This window comes from Melospiza georgiana, chromosome 16, assembly GCF_028018845.1.
Source record: "Melospiza georgiana isolate bMelGeo1 chromosome 16, bMelGeo1.pri, whole genome shotgun sequence".
Classification (NCBI taxonomy): domain Eukaryota; kingdom Metazoa; phylum Chordata; class Aves; order Passeriformes; family Passerellidae; genus Melospiza; species Melospiza georgiana.
In genome coordinates, this window is record NC_080445.1 from 14,313,112 (window position 1) to 14,329,187 (window position 16,076).

General features: G+C 65.0%; 1 protein-coding gene across 2 annotated transcripts in view; it reads right to left on the reverse strand.

Moving 5' to 3' along the window:
- The window catches only part of LOC131090354 (mitochondrial import inner membrane translocase subunit TIM16-like), a 38,711-nt gene extending 23,328 nt beyond the window's left edge, over positions 1-15,383 (reverse strand). For both annotated transcript variants that reach the window (XM_058035664.1, XM_058035662.1), the window contains exons 1-9: positions 15,278-15,383; positions 12,299-12,395; positions 11,986-12,060; positions 10,441-10,511; positions 9,931-10,114; positions 9,289-9,365; positions 8,067-8,117; positions 780-866; positions 461-543 (exon numbers count right to left, since the gene is read on the reverse strand). In XM_058035664.1, the coding sequence (XP_057891647.1) occupies positions 461-543; positions 780-866; positions 8,067-8,117; positions 9,289-9,365; positions 9,931-10,114; positions 10,441-10,511; positions 11,986-12,060; positions 12,299-12,395; positions 15,278-15,337 (785 nt within the window). In that variant the 5' untranslated portion in view covers positions 15,338-15,383. The remainder of the gene's footprint in view (positions 1-460; positions 544-779; positions 867-8,066; positions 8,118-9,288; positions 9,366-9,930; positions 10,115-10,440; positions 10,512-11,985; positions 12,061-12,298; positions 12,396-15,277) is intronic.
- Between the last annotated feature and the right edge of the window lie 693 nt (positions 15,384-16,076).

The window sequence follows — 16,076 nt, forward strand, 5'->3', positions numbered from 1 at the left end:
CGGTGAGCGGGGCTGGCCACGGCTGGGCGGGCACGGCGGCACAGAGCACGGCGGGAGCGGCACAGAGCACGGCAGGAGCGGGAGGCCAGGGCTGAGCCGCTCCAGCAGCGCCAAAGGGATTCACTCGCCTGCAGCATCTTGTGATGCTGCCCCAGTGCACAAACCCCCACCCGGCCAGCAGCCACCTCAGACAGTGTCCCCAGCAGCGCCACCACCCACCACGGCATTACAGAGCACCTCCGTGCCCTCGCCAGCACTGCCTCTGCCTCTCACCTCCCCCAAATGGCGACGGGGATGCAGCTGCACGGTCTGCAGCTTTGTCCCCACCCTTGTGGCCGAGTGCTGCTGGTTCCAAGAGCTCTCCGCCAGCTCCTGCTCCACCACCACACCCCTGATGGATCCCTGACCACGACATTTCCACCGCTGTCCCTCCCAGCCCATGTTGAGTGCCCATCCCTACCCAGGTGAGGTGTCCAGAGCCATGGTGAGCGTTGCCCCGCTGAGCCTCCGCGTGTCCCACAGCTTCACCTCCCGCTCCCGCATCTGCGGGGACACAGACACAGCATCAGTGGGCACTGGGTGGCTCTACGGTGCCACCACCTTCACCAGTCACCTTCCAGCACCCCAGCAAGGGCCAGGGCACCTGGAGAGGGCACTTCCTGCTCTCATGGGGGACAGGCCACCCAAAAAGCACCTGGGGTGCTTTGGCACAGCGGCCACAGGGAGTAGGGCTGGAACATGCCAGAGGTGCCAGGGCCACCTCCTGGCAGGGACTGTACCTGGCTGAACCCCACGGAGATGAGGCAATCGCTGGAGCCCATCCAGAGCAGCCGGGAGTCCTTGTTGTTGTCGTGTCCCAGGACACTCTGCAAGGCACAGGAGACAGGGCTGTCAGAACTGCTGCCAGCCTTGCTGGACACGCTGAGGGGACGTGTGCTTCACCAGCCTGAGCACGTGGAGCGAGCGCTGGCCCTGCTGAGAGCTGCCCTGGGGACAGTGCAGTGGGGACAGCCCGCAAGCAGTGACAGCCCTGACTGCCCCCCTGCCAGCGTGGTTGCCTTGTGGAGCAGCTGGCCCAGCTCCCAGCAAGGAGTGGAGGGTGGGAGCAGGTAAGGTGAGTGTGACAATGGCTCCCGTGTCCCCAGGGCTCTCCCCACACCCGGGTGAGGGGGACAGAGTGCTGCAAGGAAGCTGCTCCGTGCCACACACACAAGAGGAGGCTCTGCCATGGCGATGATGACAGAGGCACTTACTTCCCTGGCTGCATGCCAGGCTCTTTATCCATGCTGAATCCTGGCTCCTGGAGCTGGGTGCCCCGTGTGTGCCCAGACGCTACTGAAACACGGCAAGATGAGCCTGGCCATGTTCACCAGAGTGCTCTAATCCCCTGCACCCTGCTTCACCTCTCCCCTGGCTCCCTGTGGGGTGGGACCCCCAGCCCACATCCTGTCCCCATCCTGGTCCTGCTGCAGACAGGAGGGGAAGAGCTTCCACGGGGCTGTCAGAGTGTGTTTCCCAGCTCCCATGTGGTGCCCAGATGGGCCCTGCGGTTCAGGCACCCCAGTGGGAGCTGCAGGCAGCCCTGGCCCGCGGCACAGGCAGCACTCACAGCCCCTCGCTCTCATTGAGCAGCGCCAAGAACTGGCTGCTAACGAGTTCGGAGCTGGCAGGGAAAGTGCAGGGCTCTGCCAGAGCCAAACCTGGCACGGCGCTTCCAGGACCTCTGTGCAGGGCAGGGGCACCAGGCCTGGGGGCATGAGCTGTGTCCCCCTTGGTGTGAGCACTGTGACCACCAGCGAGGCTCTGCCACCACAGCAGCCAGAGAGGGGCCATGGAGGGGTCACACCTCGCTGGAGAAGCTCTGCTGGAGCAGCCTCCACCCCACAGAGATGCCACTCTCTGGAGAGAGCCAGGGTGGGAGCAGGGGCGCGGTGCCAAGCCCGTCGTGCCCTGGCTCCGTCACGGCAGCTGCCCTGCCAGCACAAACACGGCTCCCTTGGAGAGGCAGCGCCGGCCCGGCCCAGCCCGGAGCTCCCAGCCGCAGGCCAGGATGTGGGGCAGGAGCTCCGGGCCCCCAGCGCCAGCACGCTGGCACGGACCCAGCAGGGAAAGGACCTGGAGAAGGGAACGTGTCCCAGGATCGCTGCCAAGAGGGATGGAAACTCCAGGAGCTGGGGCCAGCCCGCGTGTCAGCCAGGAGAGCACTTCTGCACCTGAGCCGCGTGGCCCAACATCTGCAGATCCCATAACCGAGTGACGGCCTCGGCTCCGCGGCCCTGGGTCCCGCGGGTGCCCCGGAGCCCCTGGCGGTGCTGGCAGTGCCCGGGGCAGCGGCAGTGCCCGGGAGCCCCTGGCGGCGGTGGCAGGGTTTGGGAGGGCAGGGTGATGCTGCCGTTCTCCCAGCCCCCGGCAGCCGGCTGCGGCTCAGGGCCATGTTTTCTGCATTAGTTCCATCCCGGCTGAGCTGTACGTATGGCAGCAAGTATGCGGGAGGCTGGGCTGCTCCGTGCTCAGCCTGTGCAGATGTTGCCAGAGGTGAGCGTGCGGACAGCAGCTCCCCTGGTGCAGAGGGTCCTGGCAGGGACGGGGCGGTGTGGGCTGGCACTGAGGGTGGACACTGGTGTGGCTCAGCCCTGGGGCACCCGTGGGGCTGCTGTGCACCCGCGGGGCTGGCAGAGCTGGGCAGAGACCCTGGCAGCTTTCCGGAGTGATGCTGGAACCCCTGGAGCAGGGAACCAGCCACAGCCCAAGGGACGGGTGTCCCTCCTGAGCCTTGTCCCCCTGGCAGCTGCAAGGAGCCCACCAGCCCTGGGCCAAGGGAGCTTCCCAGCTCCCTGACAGTGCCCAGCTCATTGCACGGATCCAGCCCTGCCGGTTTTGGGCAGCCCAGGCTGGGGGGAGCCTGAGCCCCCTCCTCAGAGCCAGATGGGCTGCATGGGGAGAGTTTCCAGCACCGCCCCTCTCCCAGTCCCAGCCGATCCCTCCTGGGCAGGCTGGGGTGAGGTGCTGGTTTCCGTGGGGGTCCCAGCCCCTCTCCCGGTGCAGCCCCGGGGCTGCGGGGGCCCAGGGCTCGGGCGCAGCTGTTGGCAGCGCTGCGCGGGCTCGGGAGCTGGGAACAGCTGCCCGCAGGGAGCGGCCGCTCCGGCTGCCTGCGAGAGCCCCACACAAAGCCAGGGCTGCTCCGGCTCCCAGGCGATCCCTGTTTCCCCGGAGCCGTCACCCTGAGCCGGATGCAGGGCAGGGAGAGCCGGAGGTGGGAGCCCGGGGCAGAGCCCTGGGGCTGGCAGGGCGGGAGGTGGCCGCGGGGGTCAAAGCTCTGCTCTTGGCAGAGCCCCCGTGGCTGGCAGGGCTGGCACAGCTCAGCCCTGCCCGTGGCTAACAGCCCACGGACATCTGATCCCCGTGGGAAGCAACCCCAGCAGCGGGATCTGGGATCTGCGTGGGCACAGGAGGCTCCAGTGCCAGGCTGAGCTGCCCCTTTGCCAGGCGGTGCCAGGGCAGGAGGGGTCTCTGGCCAGGGCACTGTGGGGGACTCTGGGGACAGACACCCACACCGGGTACGTGCACTTGGGGAAGCTGCTGCTCCTTGCACACCCACGAGGCCGTGGGCAGCAGAGGAACGGCTCCCCTGGAGCTGAAAGGGTTAACCACGCACCGAATCCTCCTCTCCGAACAGGAATGTGAGTGATGTCCTTCCCTTGCCAAATCCCAGCTACTCCAGAGGTAACCAGGAGAACAGAGCAGCCTCTCCCAGGCCAGCCCCACTCCTGGTCCCTGCCTGGAGCTCGAGGAGCCCAGGAGCTGCCACCTGCCCCAGGGGAGTGCAGGGACCCCACAGAGCTGGGGGGCTGCTCCAGCAGCCATCACACTGCCAGCACAGGCCCTGCCCTCTGCCAGGTGTGTGGTGTGTGTGTGTCACACGGGGCAGGGACCAGGACAGTCCCCTGCTGCCCACGCCACCTCCCCAGTCCCACTGGCCAGGGCAGCATTGCTGTGAGGCCCCTGTGCCCTGGGGAACTGGGCACCAGCAGGCTCTGCCTGTCCCCCCACCACCAGCACGGCCCCCCTGCTCCATCCAACCCCTCCTGCCCTTGGTGAGGCCAAGGCCATGCCCCAGAGGATGCTGTGGGCACAGTGAGGGCAGAAGATGGTGGGCTCCCAGTGGGCACAGACACCAGGAGGCTGGGGTGGGGCAGGAGAGGGGGATTTGCTGGCCAGGGGGGTGGGCAGGCTGCAGCAGCCAGCAGCCAGCCCTCCTCTGCTGCCTCTCTCCTCCTCCTGCAGCCACCAGCCCCACCAGCCCTGCTATGACGCCATCAAATCCCAAAACACCTTTGCCCACTGCAGAGCAGCCTGCCAGGAGTCCCAGGTCAGTCCCAGCTGGGGCTCCTGAAATACCACGAGGAGCCCCAGAAACGGAGATGCCAGCCTGCGTGGGCCTCAGCTGCTGAGGCCATTCCCAGTGGGAGGGACGGGCACCCAGGCAAGGACAATCCAGTGCCACCACACACACCCACACCCCTGAGATGCCTCTGGCTCGTTCCAGATCCTCCTCGACTTCCCCATGTCTGCCATTCCAAGCAGCATTCCTGGGAAGGACGGGCTGGGGGAAGCGGAGCAGAGGAAATGTAAACAGTCCCGTGCAGCTACGCTGGGGAACGGGAGCATGAGAGCGCCGAGCGTGCGCTGCTATAAATAGGCTGCCCAGAGTCAGGCCAACTTTTTCATAGCTTCCCACGGTCTCCTTGGGAATGTGGGATGCTGTGGGCCTTCCCCCAGCCCGGAGGAAGCTGCTGCCGAGGCTGGGAGTCAGGTACCCCCGGGGTGACCCCAGCGTGGGACGCCGTGGTGATGGGGCAGTGGGAGGAAGGCTGGAGTCTCTCTACGTCCTGATGATGACAAGGGGTCCCCAGCCAGCCCTGGGCTGACAGCTGGATCCTGGGCAGAGGTGACATGTCAGGGTTCTTGGAGTTCTGGTTGTGGGTCAGATCACCCCAAAACTGAATCTCCACCCTGCACAGCATCACCCTGCCACCACGGGACCCTCTCCATGGCGTGTCTCCCACTGGGGCACAGCTGATGGGATGGTGGCCGTGGTTTGGGGCAGGGGCTGGAGTTCCTCTTCCCCCCAGAACCTTGAGCAGGGCTGGGACAGCCCCGGCTGTGCTCAGACTGTGAGCCCCGGCTCTGCCCATCACTGAACTGCCCCGGCCCAGCCTGCGGGGACAAACCCCGGCGGGGACAGCCCCCAGGGACACTGTCACAGCTGTCCCCGGGCGCCCTCAGCCCCGGCCCCGCTCATTAGCGCGGCTCATCCCGAGGCGAGCGGGGCGGGCCTGGCCCGGTGCGGGGCCGTTCCCTCGCCCTCGGCCCTGCCCAAACGCCGGCGGAGGAAGTTTCTCGTGAGAACGGAGCCGGCTCCTCTCATCCCACTCAGCGGCTGCCCCCAGCTCCACACGGACGGCGCCTGTCCCAGGCCTGCCCCAGGTGCTGGCCAGATGCACACACAGAGGGCAGCAGGACGTGGCCCATGGGCTCTGTACCCAGGGCAGGGTGGCTGGAGCAGCGGGCAAGCAGAGATGCCACCCTGGTAGCCCAGGGCGTATCTGAATCAGTGCCCCACACTGCTGGTGACCCAGCTGAGGCATGAGCTGGGTAGGTATGGATATGGATATGGGTATGGAGCTTCCCTGCTCAGCCTTGTGTCCCCTGTCTCACCAAGGTGAGGGACCTTTGGTGGGGTTTGCACGGGGATTGCAGGAGGGTGAGGGCAGGACCAGCGACACAAGGGAGAGGCTGTGACTCGCGTCCAGGGGGAGGGTCAAGGCGAGGAGGGCGACCACAGCCCTGTGGGAGGGGAGGACAGGGCAGCATGGCCTTGGGAGGGGATAAGGCAGAGCACAGAACTCACAGAACTCTCTTCCCAGCCAGCAGCAGGAGCGTGGCCCCATGGGGTGGCAAGGCAGGACCCAGGGCAGCTCTGGCATCTCCGCTGCCAGTTTAGGGCACTGAGAGCAGCCCTAGGGTGTGAGCACAGCCCTGATGCTCACAAAGGGGCTGCAACAAAGGATGGGCATCCAGCAGGATGAGGCCACTGCTCTCCCAAGGGAAATGATGGCCCCGGGTACATACCAGGCACCCCACGGGGTCAGCCAGAGCCCGGCCACGCTGCGTCACACGCGTCTGCCCGCTGCTGGGATATGCTCAAAATAGCTGCTAAGGGCATAGCTGGGAATGGAGGGTCAGGACCTGGCGGGGATACGGCCCCAGGGTGTGGGCAGCCTGCCAGTCACCCTCCCTGTCACCCACCCTCGGTCCCCAACCCCATTGTGCCACATCCACGGTGCCTGAGAGAGCAGCAGGTATTAGGAGGAGCGACCATTCCTCCCTGAGCTTATTTTAGCTCCTTCTCAATTCTTTTCCCCTGCTCTAAACAAAGGAATGTTTAATGAGGCAGGCTTGGCAAATTAAGAAATCCAGCCGGAGGAGCAGCCTGGGGCTGGCTCTCAGCTCCACACAGGGCTCAGGGTGAGCCAGCAGCAGGACCCTGTGCTGGCTGTGAGGAAACCCAGCCCACGGCGCTGCAGGGGCCAGCACAGCTGGGAAACCCATCCTGCAGCTCACCTCTGCAAAAAAAACCCAGGCAACTTCAAAGCCAGGAGCCTGCGAGGTGCTGGCACGGCCCCGGCATCACCCGGGGGAGAAGGAGATTCTCCAACCAACCCAGCCCTCCAGCCATGGGGAAAAAAGAAAAGAACAAAACCCAGGAGCGTTATTCTTCTTGGCTAAGCAAGCCCTGCACAAAGTTCCAGAGGATTTATGGCATTTTAAAGTTTTCCCCTTCAGCAGAGCACTTCTCCAAGACTAAACATCTCCGTGCACTGCGAGGCGGCTGGGCAGGGCCGCGGCAGTGAAGGTGAATATTTCTCTTGGCAAACACAGAGTGCCGGCCCCGGGCTGGATCAGACAGCGGTGGAGGGAAGTGAACTGCCTGCTTTGAACAGCCACCATCATTCACACGTTATTTTTAATAGCTCAGTGAGACAGAGTCCACCCTCCCCAGGAGACTTGGCTCGAGCCCATCGCACTCACAGCTCCGCCATCAGACGAGCCGACAGGTCTGGCAGGGGGAGAAGGGGGGCCACGAGGGGAGGGGAGCACTGAGGCCAGCAGTGGATAAATTTTGGAGTAGAGAATGGGATCTTCCAGCCATGCTGAGGCAACTGGGGCGGGACAGGGTTGTGGCAGCGGCTGGAGCGCTGGCAGCACTTTGCCCCGGCTCGTCCGCACATGTCACCCCTGGGTCTGTGCTTATTTTTTGTGCTGGGGTGTTTATAAGGCTGCCTGAAGGGTCAGGGCATCATTTGTACTGCAGGAAGCACCCAGGGGCCTTTGGGGAGCTCGGCACCTGGGTTATGTGCAGGAGCAGGTGGAAAGTCCTGGTGCAGCCCTGGAGCTCTGGCTCCCTTCCATCACTGTGCCCGGGCACTGTCACCAGAGCCACTGGCTCCTGAGCCCACAGGCAGCAGGAGATCCACCATGAATGACAGAGCCCACTGCAGCCATCCCACCCTGCTCTCCACTGCATCCCTCCCTTCCCAAGGGCTTCCAGCCCCTTCTGCAGCCAGAGCCCCCAAGCCACAGGAAACCTCTAATAAGAGGCTGTTTGAACTTGACGTCAGGGCTTAAATTCTCTCCTTATTTCCTAATCACTGTTATTTGCTGAGTTGTGCAGATCCAGCTGCCCAGGCCTAGCCCTTGGTGGGTCCTCATGCCCAAGAGCCTTTGGTCCAGCTCCCACAGGGCAGGGCAGAGCCTGCAGAGCCCAGAGCCCTCACACACACAGGGCTTGCCTGCCATGTCCCACTGCACTGGGGGTGCTCCCTGGCCTGGTGGGAGGGCAGGGTCCCCCTGCTGAATGCCACCAGGGTTAAGGGGACAGCCCTATTCCCCCTGCCCTCAGCTCCTGGCATCTCCCAGCCAGGGCTGGCATGGTTTGGGGGACCAAAGCTCACCCCCCTGCAGCCTGGGCAGGGCTGCCTGCAGCACATCCAGAGGGGACATACCTGGGAGGCAGCTGGGCCTGCTCGGGGGTCAAAGATCCGCAGTTTCTTGTCCTGATGAGATAAAAGAAAACAGAGGAGGGTAAAGGACCTTGGGGCCAGTGGGATGTCATGATGCAAAAGGCAGAAGGCTGGAGTGAGCAGCCCTCCCCTTCCTGCCCATCACTCTCCTGCCTGCAGTGCCTATCCCTGTGGATGGCTTGCACTGTGTCCTCCCACATTGTGGGCAGGGGGCACCCCCAGAACCCCAACACACTCAAAACTGCTCCCAGAAAAGGAGGGAGCCTCCCAGGCAGGGCCAGGGCTGGAGCCTGACCCTCAGATGCCATCCTGACAGTGCTGTGGGAGAACGAGCCCCCTCCTGCCTGGCACCCCTCTGCCAAACGGGCAGGGCACAGAGGCAGGGCAGCGAGGGGGTGCACAGGTGCCAGGGCGCTGTTTGGGGAGCATGCATTGTGCCAGCCACAGCCACAGGGGCAGAACCACACCCCAGCCTGCACGGCTTGGGCTTGCACCCGCTGTGCCCAGCTCGCACACGGGCACGGGGCTCCATCCCTGCGCTGGCACTCCGGCTCATCCCTGCGGGCCGGGCCGGGCCGGGCTGCCCCCGGGGCTCCCCCCGCGAACGCTTTGCTGTCCCTCCCTCCCCAGCTCCGGGGCTGGGGCTGCGCGCTCAGAGCTGCCTGCCGAGCCTCTGCACGGCCTGGGGAGGCTTGCGGCTTGCACACTCCCCTCGCACACTCCCCTTGCACACTCCCCCTGCACACTCCCCTAGCACGCTCCCCCTGCACACTCTCCCTGCACACTCCCCCTGCACACTGCCCTCGCACACTCCTTGCACACTCCCCCTGCACACTGCCCTCGCACACTCCTTGCACGCCCGCCCCGCCGCCGTTCCCGGCCCGTCCCGCAGCGAGCGGCCGGCGCCATCTAGCGCTGCTCCCGTCCCTCCTCCCCGCGGGCTCGCTGACCCCGCTCCTGCCCCTCTCCACACCCAAACTTCCCGTCCCTCCACGCTCCCCGTGCCTGGGAGTGTTCCAGGCCAGACTGGGTGGAGCTCCGAGCACCCCGGGCTAAGGGAAGGTGTCCCTGAACGAGACGAGCTTTAAGGTCCCTTCCAACCCAAACCACCGTGGGATTCTGTGAAACGGGTGCCCCCCAGGTTCAGGGTACATCCAGCCCATCGCTGCCGTGCCACCCCGAGGCGCCCCCTGGCACTGCTCACCTTGCAGGAGGTGCCCAGGAGGTGCCCATCTCGCTTCCAGGTCAGGCTCTGCAGCTGGTCCCCGTGGGAATCCAGGACTGTGGGGATAAAGCACAGTCAGGGCCAGGATCAAGCAGGGTCCCTCCTGCAGGCGGGGCAGGAGCCATCACTCTCCCACCAGAATATTTCCCTGCTAAGTCTGTGCAGGGAGTGTTCGTTCCTGTGCTGCTGGCAGCTGTAAACAAAGAGCAGGAGCCCTGGGAAAGCCACAGAGCCATGCTGCCACCCATCTCCTCACCCCCTCAGGGTGGCTGAGGTCTGGGCAAGGCTGCTCAGCAAGCACCCACATCCACCCATGCCCTGGGCATGCAGAGAGAGGGGCCTGTCACCCAGGGGATCCCCAGCAGAGCTCCTGTGGACACCTTTGGCAGTACCGGAGTGTTTCACACCTCTGCATCATTGTGCAGGGGCACAAGGGGCTGTGGTGCCCTGCCTAAAAAGCCACCTGAGCTGCCTGTTTGGTGACACTGAGGTCAGGCCCTGAGCCCAGGCACTGGCACGGTGAGGACACATGGAACAGACACATGGGGAGGACACACGGGGAGAACACATGGAGGGACACACAGGAGGACACGTGTCATGGGCAGTCACAGCCCTGCCTACCTGTCAGGGGCTGCTGCTGGCCCAGGTCCCACACAGTGACTCTCTTCCCTGCACCACTGGCCAGGACAGCGTCTGCCGTGGGGTGGAACTGCAGAGTGTCCACTGGAGCCCCCCCGGGCCCCAGGGTCAGCCCTGCGCCACTGGGAATGTCCTGGCCACCCTCGGGCAGGCGCCACACCTTCACCTGCAGCCCCAGGAGAGAGGGGGTCAGTGCCAGGGCAGGTGAGCAGGACCCTGGCCCACCTGGGCTCGCTGCTTGCCCAGGGTTTGGTCCCTGAGGTCCCTGAGCATTCCCAGGTGATTGCAGTTTGGTGGGATGGGGTCCCAGATGGAAGAGGCTGATCCTTGACCATGTGCTCTGTCCCCCTCCCTGGGGATGTCCCACTCCTCTCTCCCAAAGCTGGCACCCTCCACCCCATGCTCCTCTTACATCACTCCAGCCCTGCTGTGACTCCCAGAGACACCCTGGGGGTCATGAGGCGTCTGTCCCCCCTGTCACTGAGCACTCACCGTCTCATCAGCAGAGCCTGTGGCCAGCAGGAGCTGATCAAAGGGGGAGAAGTCAAAGTCTGTGACCACATCTGGAAGGAGAAGGGCAGAGGTTTGTCCCCACCTTCCTCTGCAGACAGTGTGTCTGCCCCTCTGCTCTTTCCCAGCCTGATTCCTTCCCTACACACTCAGCAGTGGGGGGCAGCTTCAGCCCCTTCAAGGCGTTTTGGAGCAGCTCAGCTTTGCTGTGAGTGCCTGACCCCCTCCACTCTGTCCCTCAGGGCCTTGCACCCCTTTGGCAGGGGTAGGAACCCTGGAGGGGCATCCCCCTGTCTGATCCATGCACTGACACCCCCACAGGGCACAGGGCACAGCAGGGACAGCCCCAGGGTGTCTGTGCCATGACACCCCCACAGGGCACAGCAGGGACAGCCCCAGGGTGTCTGTGCCATGGCACCCCCACAGGGCACAGCAGGGACAGCCCCAGGGTGTCTGTGCCATGTCCTGCTGGAGCCACGCTGGTGACAAGGCTCCTTTGTCACCCCGGGCTGGCATGCCAGCGGCAGGGATGCTCCGGCCCGGCGGGAGGAGGGCTGGCACCAGCAGCAGCAGCAGCAGCAGCCCCTCGGATGCATTTGGCACGCTCAGAAAAGTAGGTCACTGTGTACTTTTCTGCTTCCAGGAGACAGGCCCCGGAGGCATGAAGAGCAGGCAGCTCGCTCGGCTGCATCCACCCGGGAGGAGAGAAAATCCATTCGTGCCCCGGGAGGAGGCGTTGCTCCGGCACAGCCGCTTCAAAGGGCTCCTGCTGATCCCATTAGGAAGCCGTGGGATGGCGCTGCCTCCCGTGCGCCCCTCTGGCCTCCCCAGGGAGCAGAAGAACTCACACTGCCTGCTCTTCCAGCCCGAGGGAGCTCCCGGTGCCAGGGGCTGAGGTGGCACGGGCTGGGCACCCTCCTGGTGGCAAGGCTCACACACAGGGAGGCAGTGCTGGAACCAGCCCCCATCTTGCTGCTCTGGTGTAATTCTGGGGAAATGGGTGCTCAGTGCCCCTCAGGCTGCCACTGCTGCTCCAGCACCTTGAGGTGGGCACCCTGAGGTGGCACCACCCGTCCCTGTGCCCACCAGAGTGTTTCACAGCCCTGCTCCTCTGCCACAGTGATGCTGCCACTGCCTCTTCTCTGCCACACTCACTGCCCACATCAGAGCTCTGGTCCAGCCTGTTCCTCCTGCCACTGGAGGCAGTGATGCCCCAGTGATGCCAGCTCCAGCCTGGCACTGGGTGTACTGGGAATTTCAGGGTGTGCTATGAGTAATGTGGAAAGGCTGTGCTGGATGGGTGAGAGGAAGAGCTACATGTTCAGGCCTCACTGCAGCCTGAGAGATGAATGAATATGGATTGATTCCAGCCTGGCAGAGCCCCTCCTGGTGTCACCCTGCCCTCAGGTGATGGTCCCTGGCAGGTCCCCATGTCCCTTGCCTGGCAGACAGCCCACCACAGCCTGCCAGGCTTGGACTCAGCCCCCGGGGCCAAGCACATCCTGTGGAGGTGGCACTGACACCCACCTGAGTGGCAGCAGAGCTGAGATATGGTCCTCTTGCCCCCATCCTGGCACTCCAGGGGCACAATGCCCAGCACACCTGCAGGAGAGGGCACAGGAGCAGGTCAGGAATCCCCCCAGCCTGGGACACACAAGGGGCACCCAGCTTTGCACTGCCAGCCACGAGGTGTGGGGCTGCCAGCACTTTGGGGGATCTCAGGGAAAGCCTCCTCCACTCACCCTGGTGTCCCTGGGGCTGGGGGGACTCACCCACCACCCAGACCCCTGGGACAAACCCATCCCACCCCCCAGGCAGTGCTGGGACCCCTGTGCCTCACCGGCAGCCTCGGCGCTGAAGGCGATCCAGCGGCAGCTGGCCTTGACATGGCTGCCACAGGAGGGGACAGAGCCCGCTCGGATACCACTGATCCACGCCTGGAATACAGAGGGAAAAACCTCATCAGGGGCTGTTTGTTATGGCAGGGCTGCAGGAGCATTGGCACAGCATGGGCAGAGTCCCCAGCCCCAGAGGAGCTGCCATGCTCATGGAGAGATGTGGGATTATCCTGACCCTCTGGGGTGTCCCAGGCCAATGTGGCTGCTCCTGCTCCTGCCACAGAGCCCAGCCCCTCACTGGGGCTGGAGAGTGGCACACAGGAGCACCCCAGCTCCCAGACTGTGCCATCTCTGGGCTGTCCCACTGTGGGAAGCAGTCAGAGGTCTTTGCAATAAATTGGTGCCAGAGAATCCAGATGGGATGAAAGCTCTTGTGCTGTGAAGCACCACAGGGTCAAGCTGTGGCTGACTGGGGCCAATAAACACCTCCAGCAGCACACTTCCCACACAGACACACAGCCAAGGAGCTGCATTACAGCCCCAAAACCAAACCCCCACTCTGCAGTGTGTCCCAGGGCTGAGCACTGCACTCGTGGGGCCCTGGGACAGCCAGCCCCACTCCAGGCGACACAGACACCCCACCTCAAGGGGCCATGAGCTCCCTGGCACTCCCAGGGCCAAGTCCAACCCTTGACAGTGGCAACGGCAGGTGGTTTATGGCTGGCACAGGCCTGTGTGCCCACAGCCACCCCTGGAGCTGCAGTGGGTGTCCAGAGCAGTGGATACCCCACAAACTGAGCAGATACCTGGGTAGGGAAGGGAAACCATGAGCCCCAGGTTTCCTCTGCTTGCACAACTTCCGTTTGAGGCCTGATGGGGAGCACTGGCTCCTGCAGCACTTCCTCCCTTGACAGCTGTGCAGACCTGTTAACCCTTCTCCTGCCAAAGGCCGCTTTCTGTCCCCACACCCAGCATGTGGGCAGGGGGTGCACTGGGAATGGGGAACAGGGCAGGAGCATGAGCAGGACCCTGGAATAAGGGCCTCACTATCTGCATCCCATCACCCTGCACTGGGTCCCCAGATGTGACACCAGCCACATGTGGCCTCCAGCAGCCAGGGGTGCCTGCAGGATCCCTGCAGTGAGGTTTCACAGAGCTGGTCCATGCTGGCCCCACAGTTTCCCCAGACACAGGCAGCAGCCCTCAAGGCAGTGATCCTCCCTGCAGCGTGGCAGCACGGCCAGGAGAGCACATGAAACCATCCTGGCTACATCCCTGGAACAAACTGTGAGCTCTCAAGGGCCATCTGGCAGCAGAGCCCTGCCGATGCTGCCTGAAGAGCAGCATCAGATGTGATCCCTGATGTTTACACTGCGCTTCCTGATCCAGCCAGGTCGGGTGTCTCTTGTGCCTCCATAAACAGCTGCTCAGCTGGGGACACAGCACAGCTTCCTGCTGTGACACCTGAGATGGGCTTGGTGACAAGAGTTCCTCCTCCACCTGCTGCCCTACGGGGAGTGCGTGGCCTCACTTCCAAGGATATGTTTCATGCCTGAATGGGAAAAGCTTTTGGAAAGGCCTTGCAGAGCAGATCCTGCACACAGTGAGGCCACGCTGCCCCTCAGAGCTCCTCCACCATGGAACCAGCACCAGGACAGCAATGATGGGATGTCCCTGCCTGCAGGATGCCATGTCCTGCACAGCCACACTCCCCACTGCCAGTGATGTATCTGAACTCTGGAATTCACAAACATTCATCCCACAGAGATTTCAGTGACCAGAGCCACACTGAGGCTGGCACGCCATGGGCATGGGGGCACCGTGTCCCCTCCCACATCTGAAGCTCAGAAGATGTTTTGGGTGCTTGCTGGATTTGCAGAGGCGTGTGAGCACAGGCCATGGGTGCGTGCAAGGACAGCTTGTCTGGGAAGTTACAGAGAGGGAGTGTGTGCACACCCAAGGGCTGGGAGCAGCAGCAGCCTCACTCACGGCCACGGTGCTGAGGGGGTGCTGGGTGCAGGGTACCCAGCTCGGGGAGCCCCCAAAAGGGCTGTGTGTGCTGGTAATGCCCCCCATGTGACTCACCCAGCCCTGCCCGTGCATCTCTGCCCCTGCCCTGCCAAATCTGTAGGGACAGGGACCTGAGAGATTGCCCTGGCCCAGCTCTGTGGTTTGGGGGACAGCAGGGCAGGACTACGCACTGCCAACACTGTGCCAGGATGGACTGTGACACTTGGCATGACTGGGGCTGGTTATTCATGGAGCAGAGGCCAGAGCTGGGCACCACACGGCTCTATGCTGCCCACAAGACTGCCAGAGCTGCCTGGCCCCAGCGGTGCCGAGCTCCACAGCTCATGGCCAGGGAGATGGGGCTCAGCAGCACCCGAGGGGCCCTGCCCTTCCTCCGTGCCTACGGAAGCGGGGTGGCACAGCAGCGGGGTGGCACAGCAGCGGGGTGGCACAGCAGGATGGCAGGAGCGAGGCCCAGCGTTTCACACTCGGTGTGTGGTTCCCCGGCTGGCACAGACCAGGAGGGCGAGATACCGAACGGCAGCGGGCAGCAAGAACCGGGGATGCACCGTGTGCCAGCCGTGCCCAGCGGCAGGAGGGCAGCAGGCACCGCAGGACGGGTAGCCCATGCCAGCCAGGGGGACTGCACCGGCCCAGGACAGGGCTGGGGTTCCCCTCCAGCCCCACCTGCGGAGCGCCCCGGGGCCGGGATCCTCCGCCGACACCGGCATGAGCAGCACCGGGTGCCAAGGAGGGGCCGCCCGGGCAGCGCACCCGCACCGCGGCCGGGAGCCCCGGGCACGGCCCCGCCGCACCGGGGATGCCGCGGGGCCCGGACCGCGCCCTGCCGGTGCCGCGGGGCGGGGCCGGCCCTGCCCCGTGCCCGTGGCAGTCCCTGTCCCTGCCCGCCCGTAGCCCCGGCCCCACCGCCCCCGCCATCCCCCGGTACCGGCGGGTCCCGCAGCGCTTACCTCCCTGCGGGGCAGCCGCGCCTCGGTGTGCCGGAACTTGGACGCCTTGAAGCGGTTCATGGTGCTCCGGCTGTACCGCTCCGAGCCGTGCCCAGCCCTGCCCGGCCCGGCCCGGCCCGGCCCCGCCACTCCGCCCGCCCCGAGCCCCGCCCCGGACCGAGCCCCGCCCCTGGCCCGGCCCCGCCGGACTCCCCACGTGTGTCCGTCTGTCCATGTGTCCTTCTGTCACCGTGAGCGGGGCACAGACCCCAGCCCCGGCTCCTCGGAACCCCGCCAGAGCCTCCAACCTCGGCGTCGCAGCCAGCCCTGGGGTGGCTGAGCCGCGGTCCGGGGATCCCGACCCCTTCCCCCGAGGCTCGGCTGGCACCCAGCTCTCCTCCCTCACAGGGGCAGCGGTTCCGTCGGGCTCTGGCCGGGGGGACGCGGCCAGCGGGCAGTCTGCAGTGCCGTGGGCCCGGCGTGATCGCCTTCTCCTCGGCCGGCAGCCGGCGGTGAACAGAGACCTTCGTGTGCTCACGGCTGCGGGCAGGGAGAAGGAGGAGGGAGCGCTGGATCTGAGCCCGCTGAGCCCTGTGGAGCCCGGGTGTGACCCACGCCGCTGGAGGCCAGGCCTCCTGCCCCGCTTTGACCCAGGCTGGGACAGCGGGGACAGGGCCCGTGTGGGCAGCGGGAGCGGCACGGCCCCGTCCCCGCTCAGCCCGGCGGGGCCTCCCCCGCGCCGCAGCCCCGAGCCTGTGCTGAGCAGCGCTCGGAGGCGCCAGCCCCGGTGCCGAGGGCGGGAGAGAGACGCGCCTGGCAC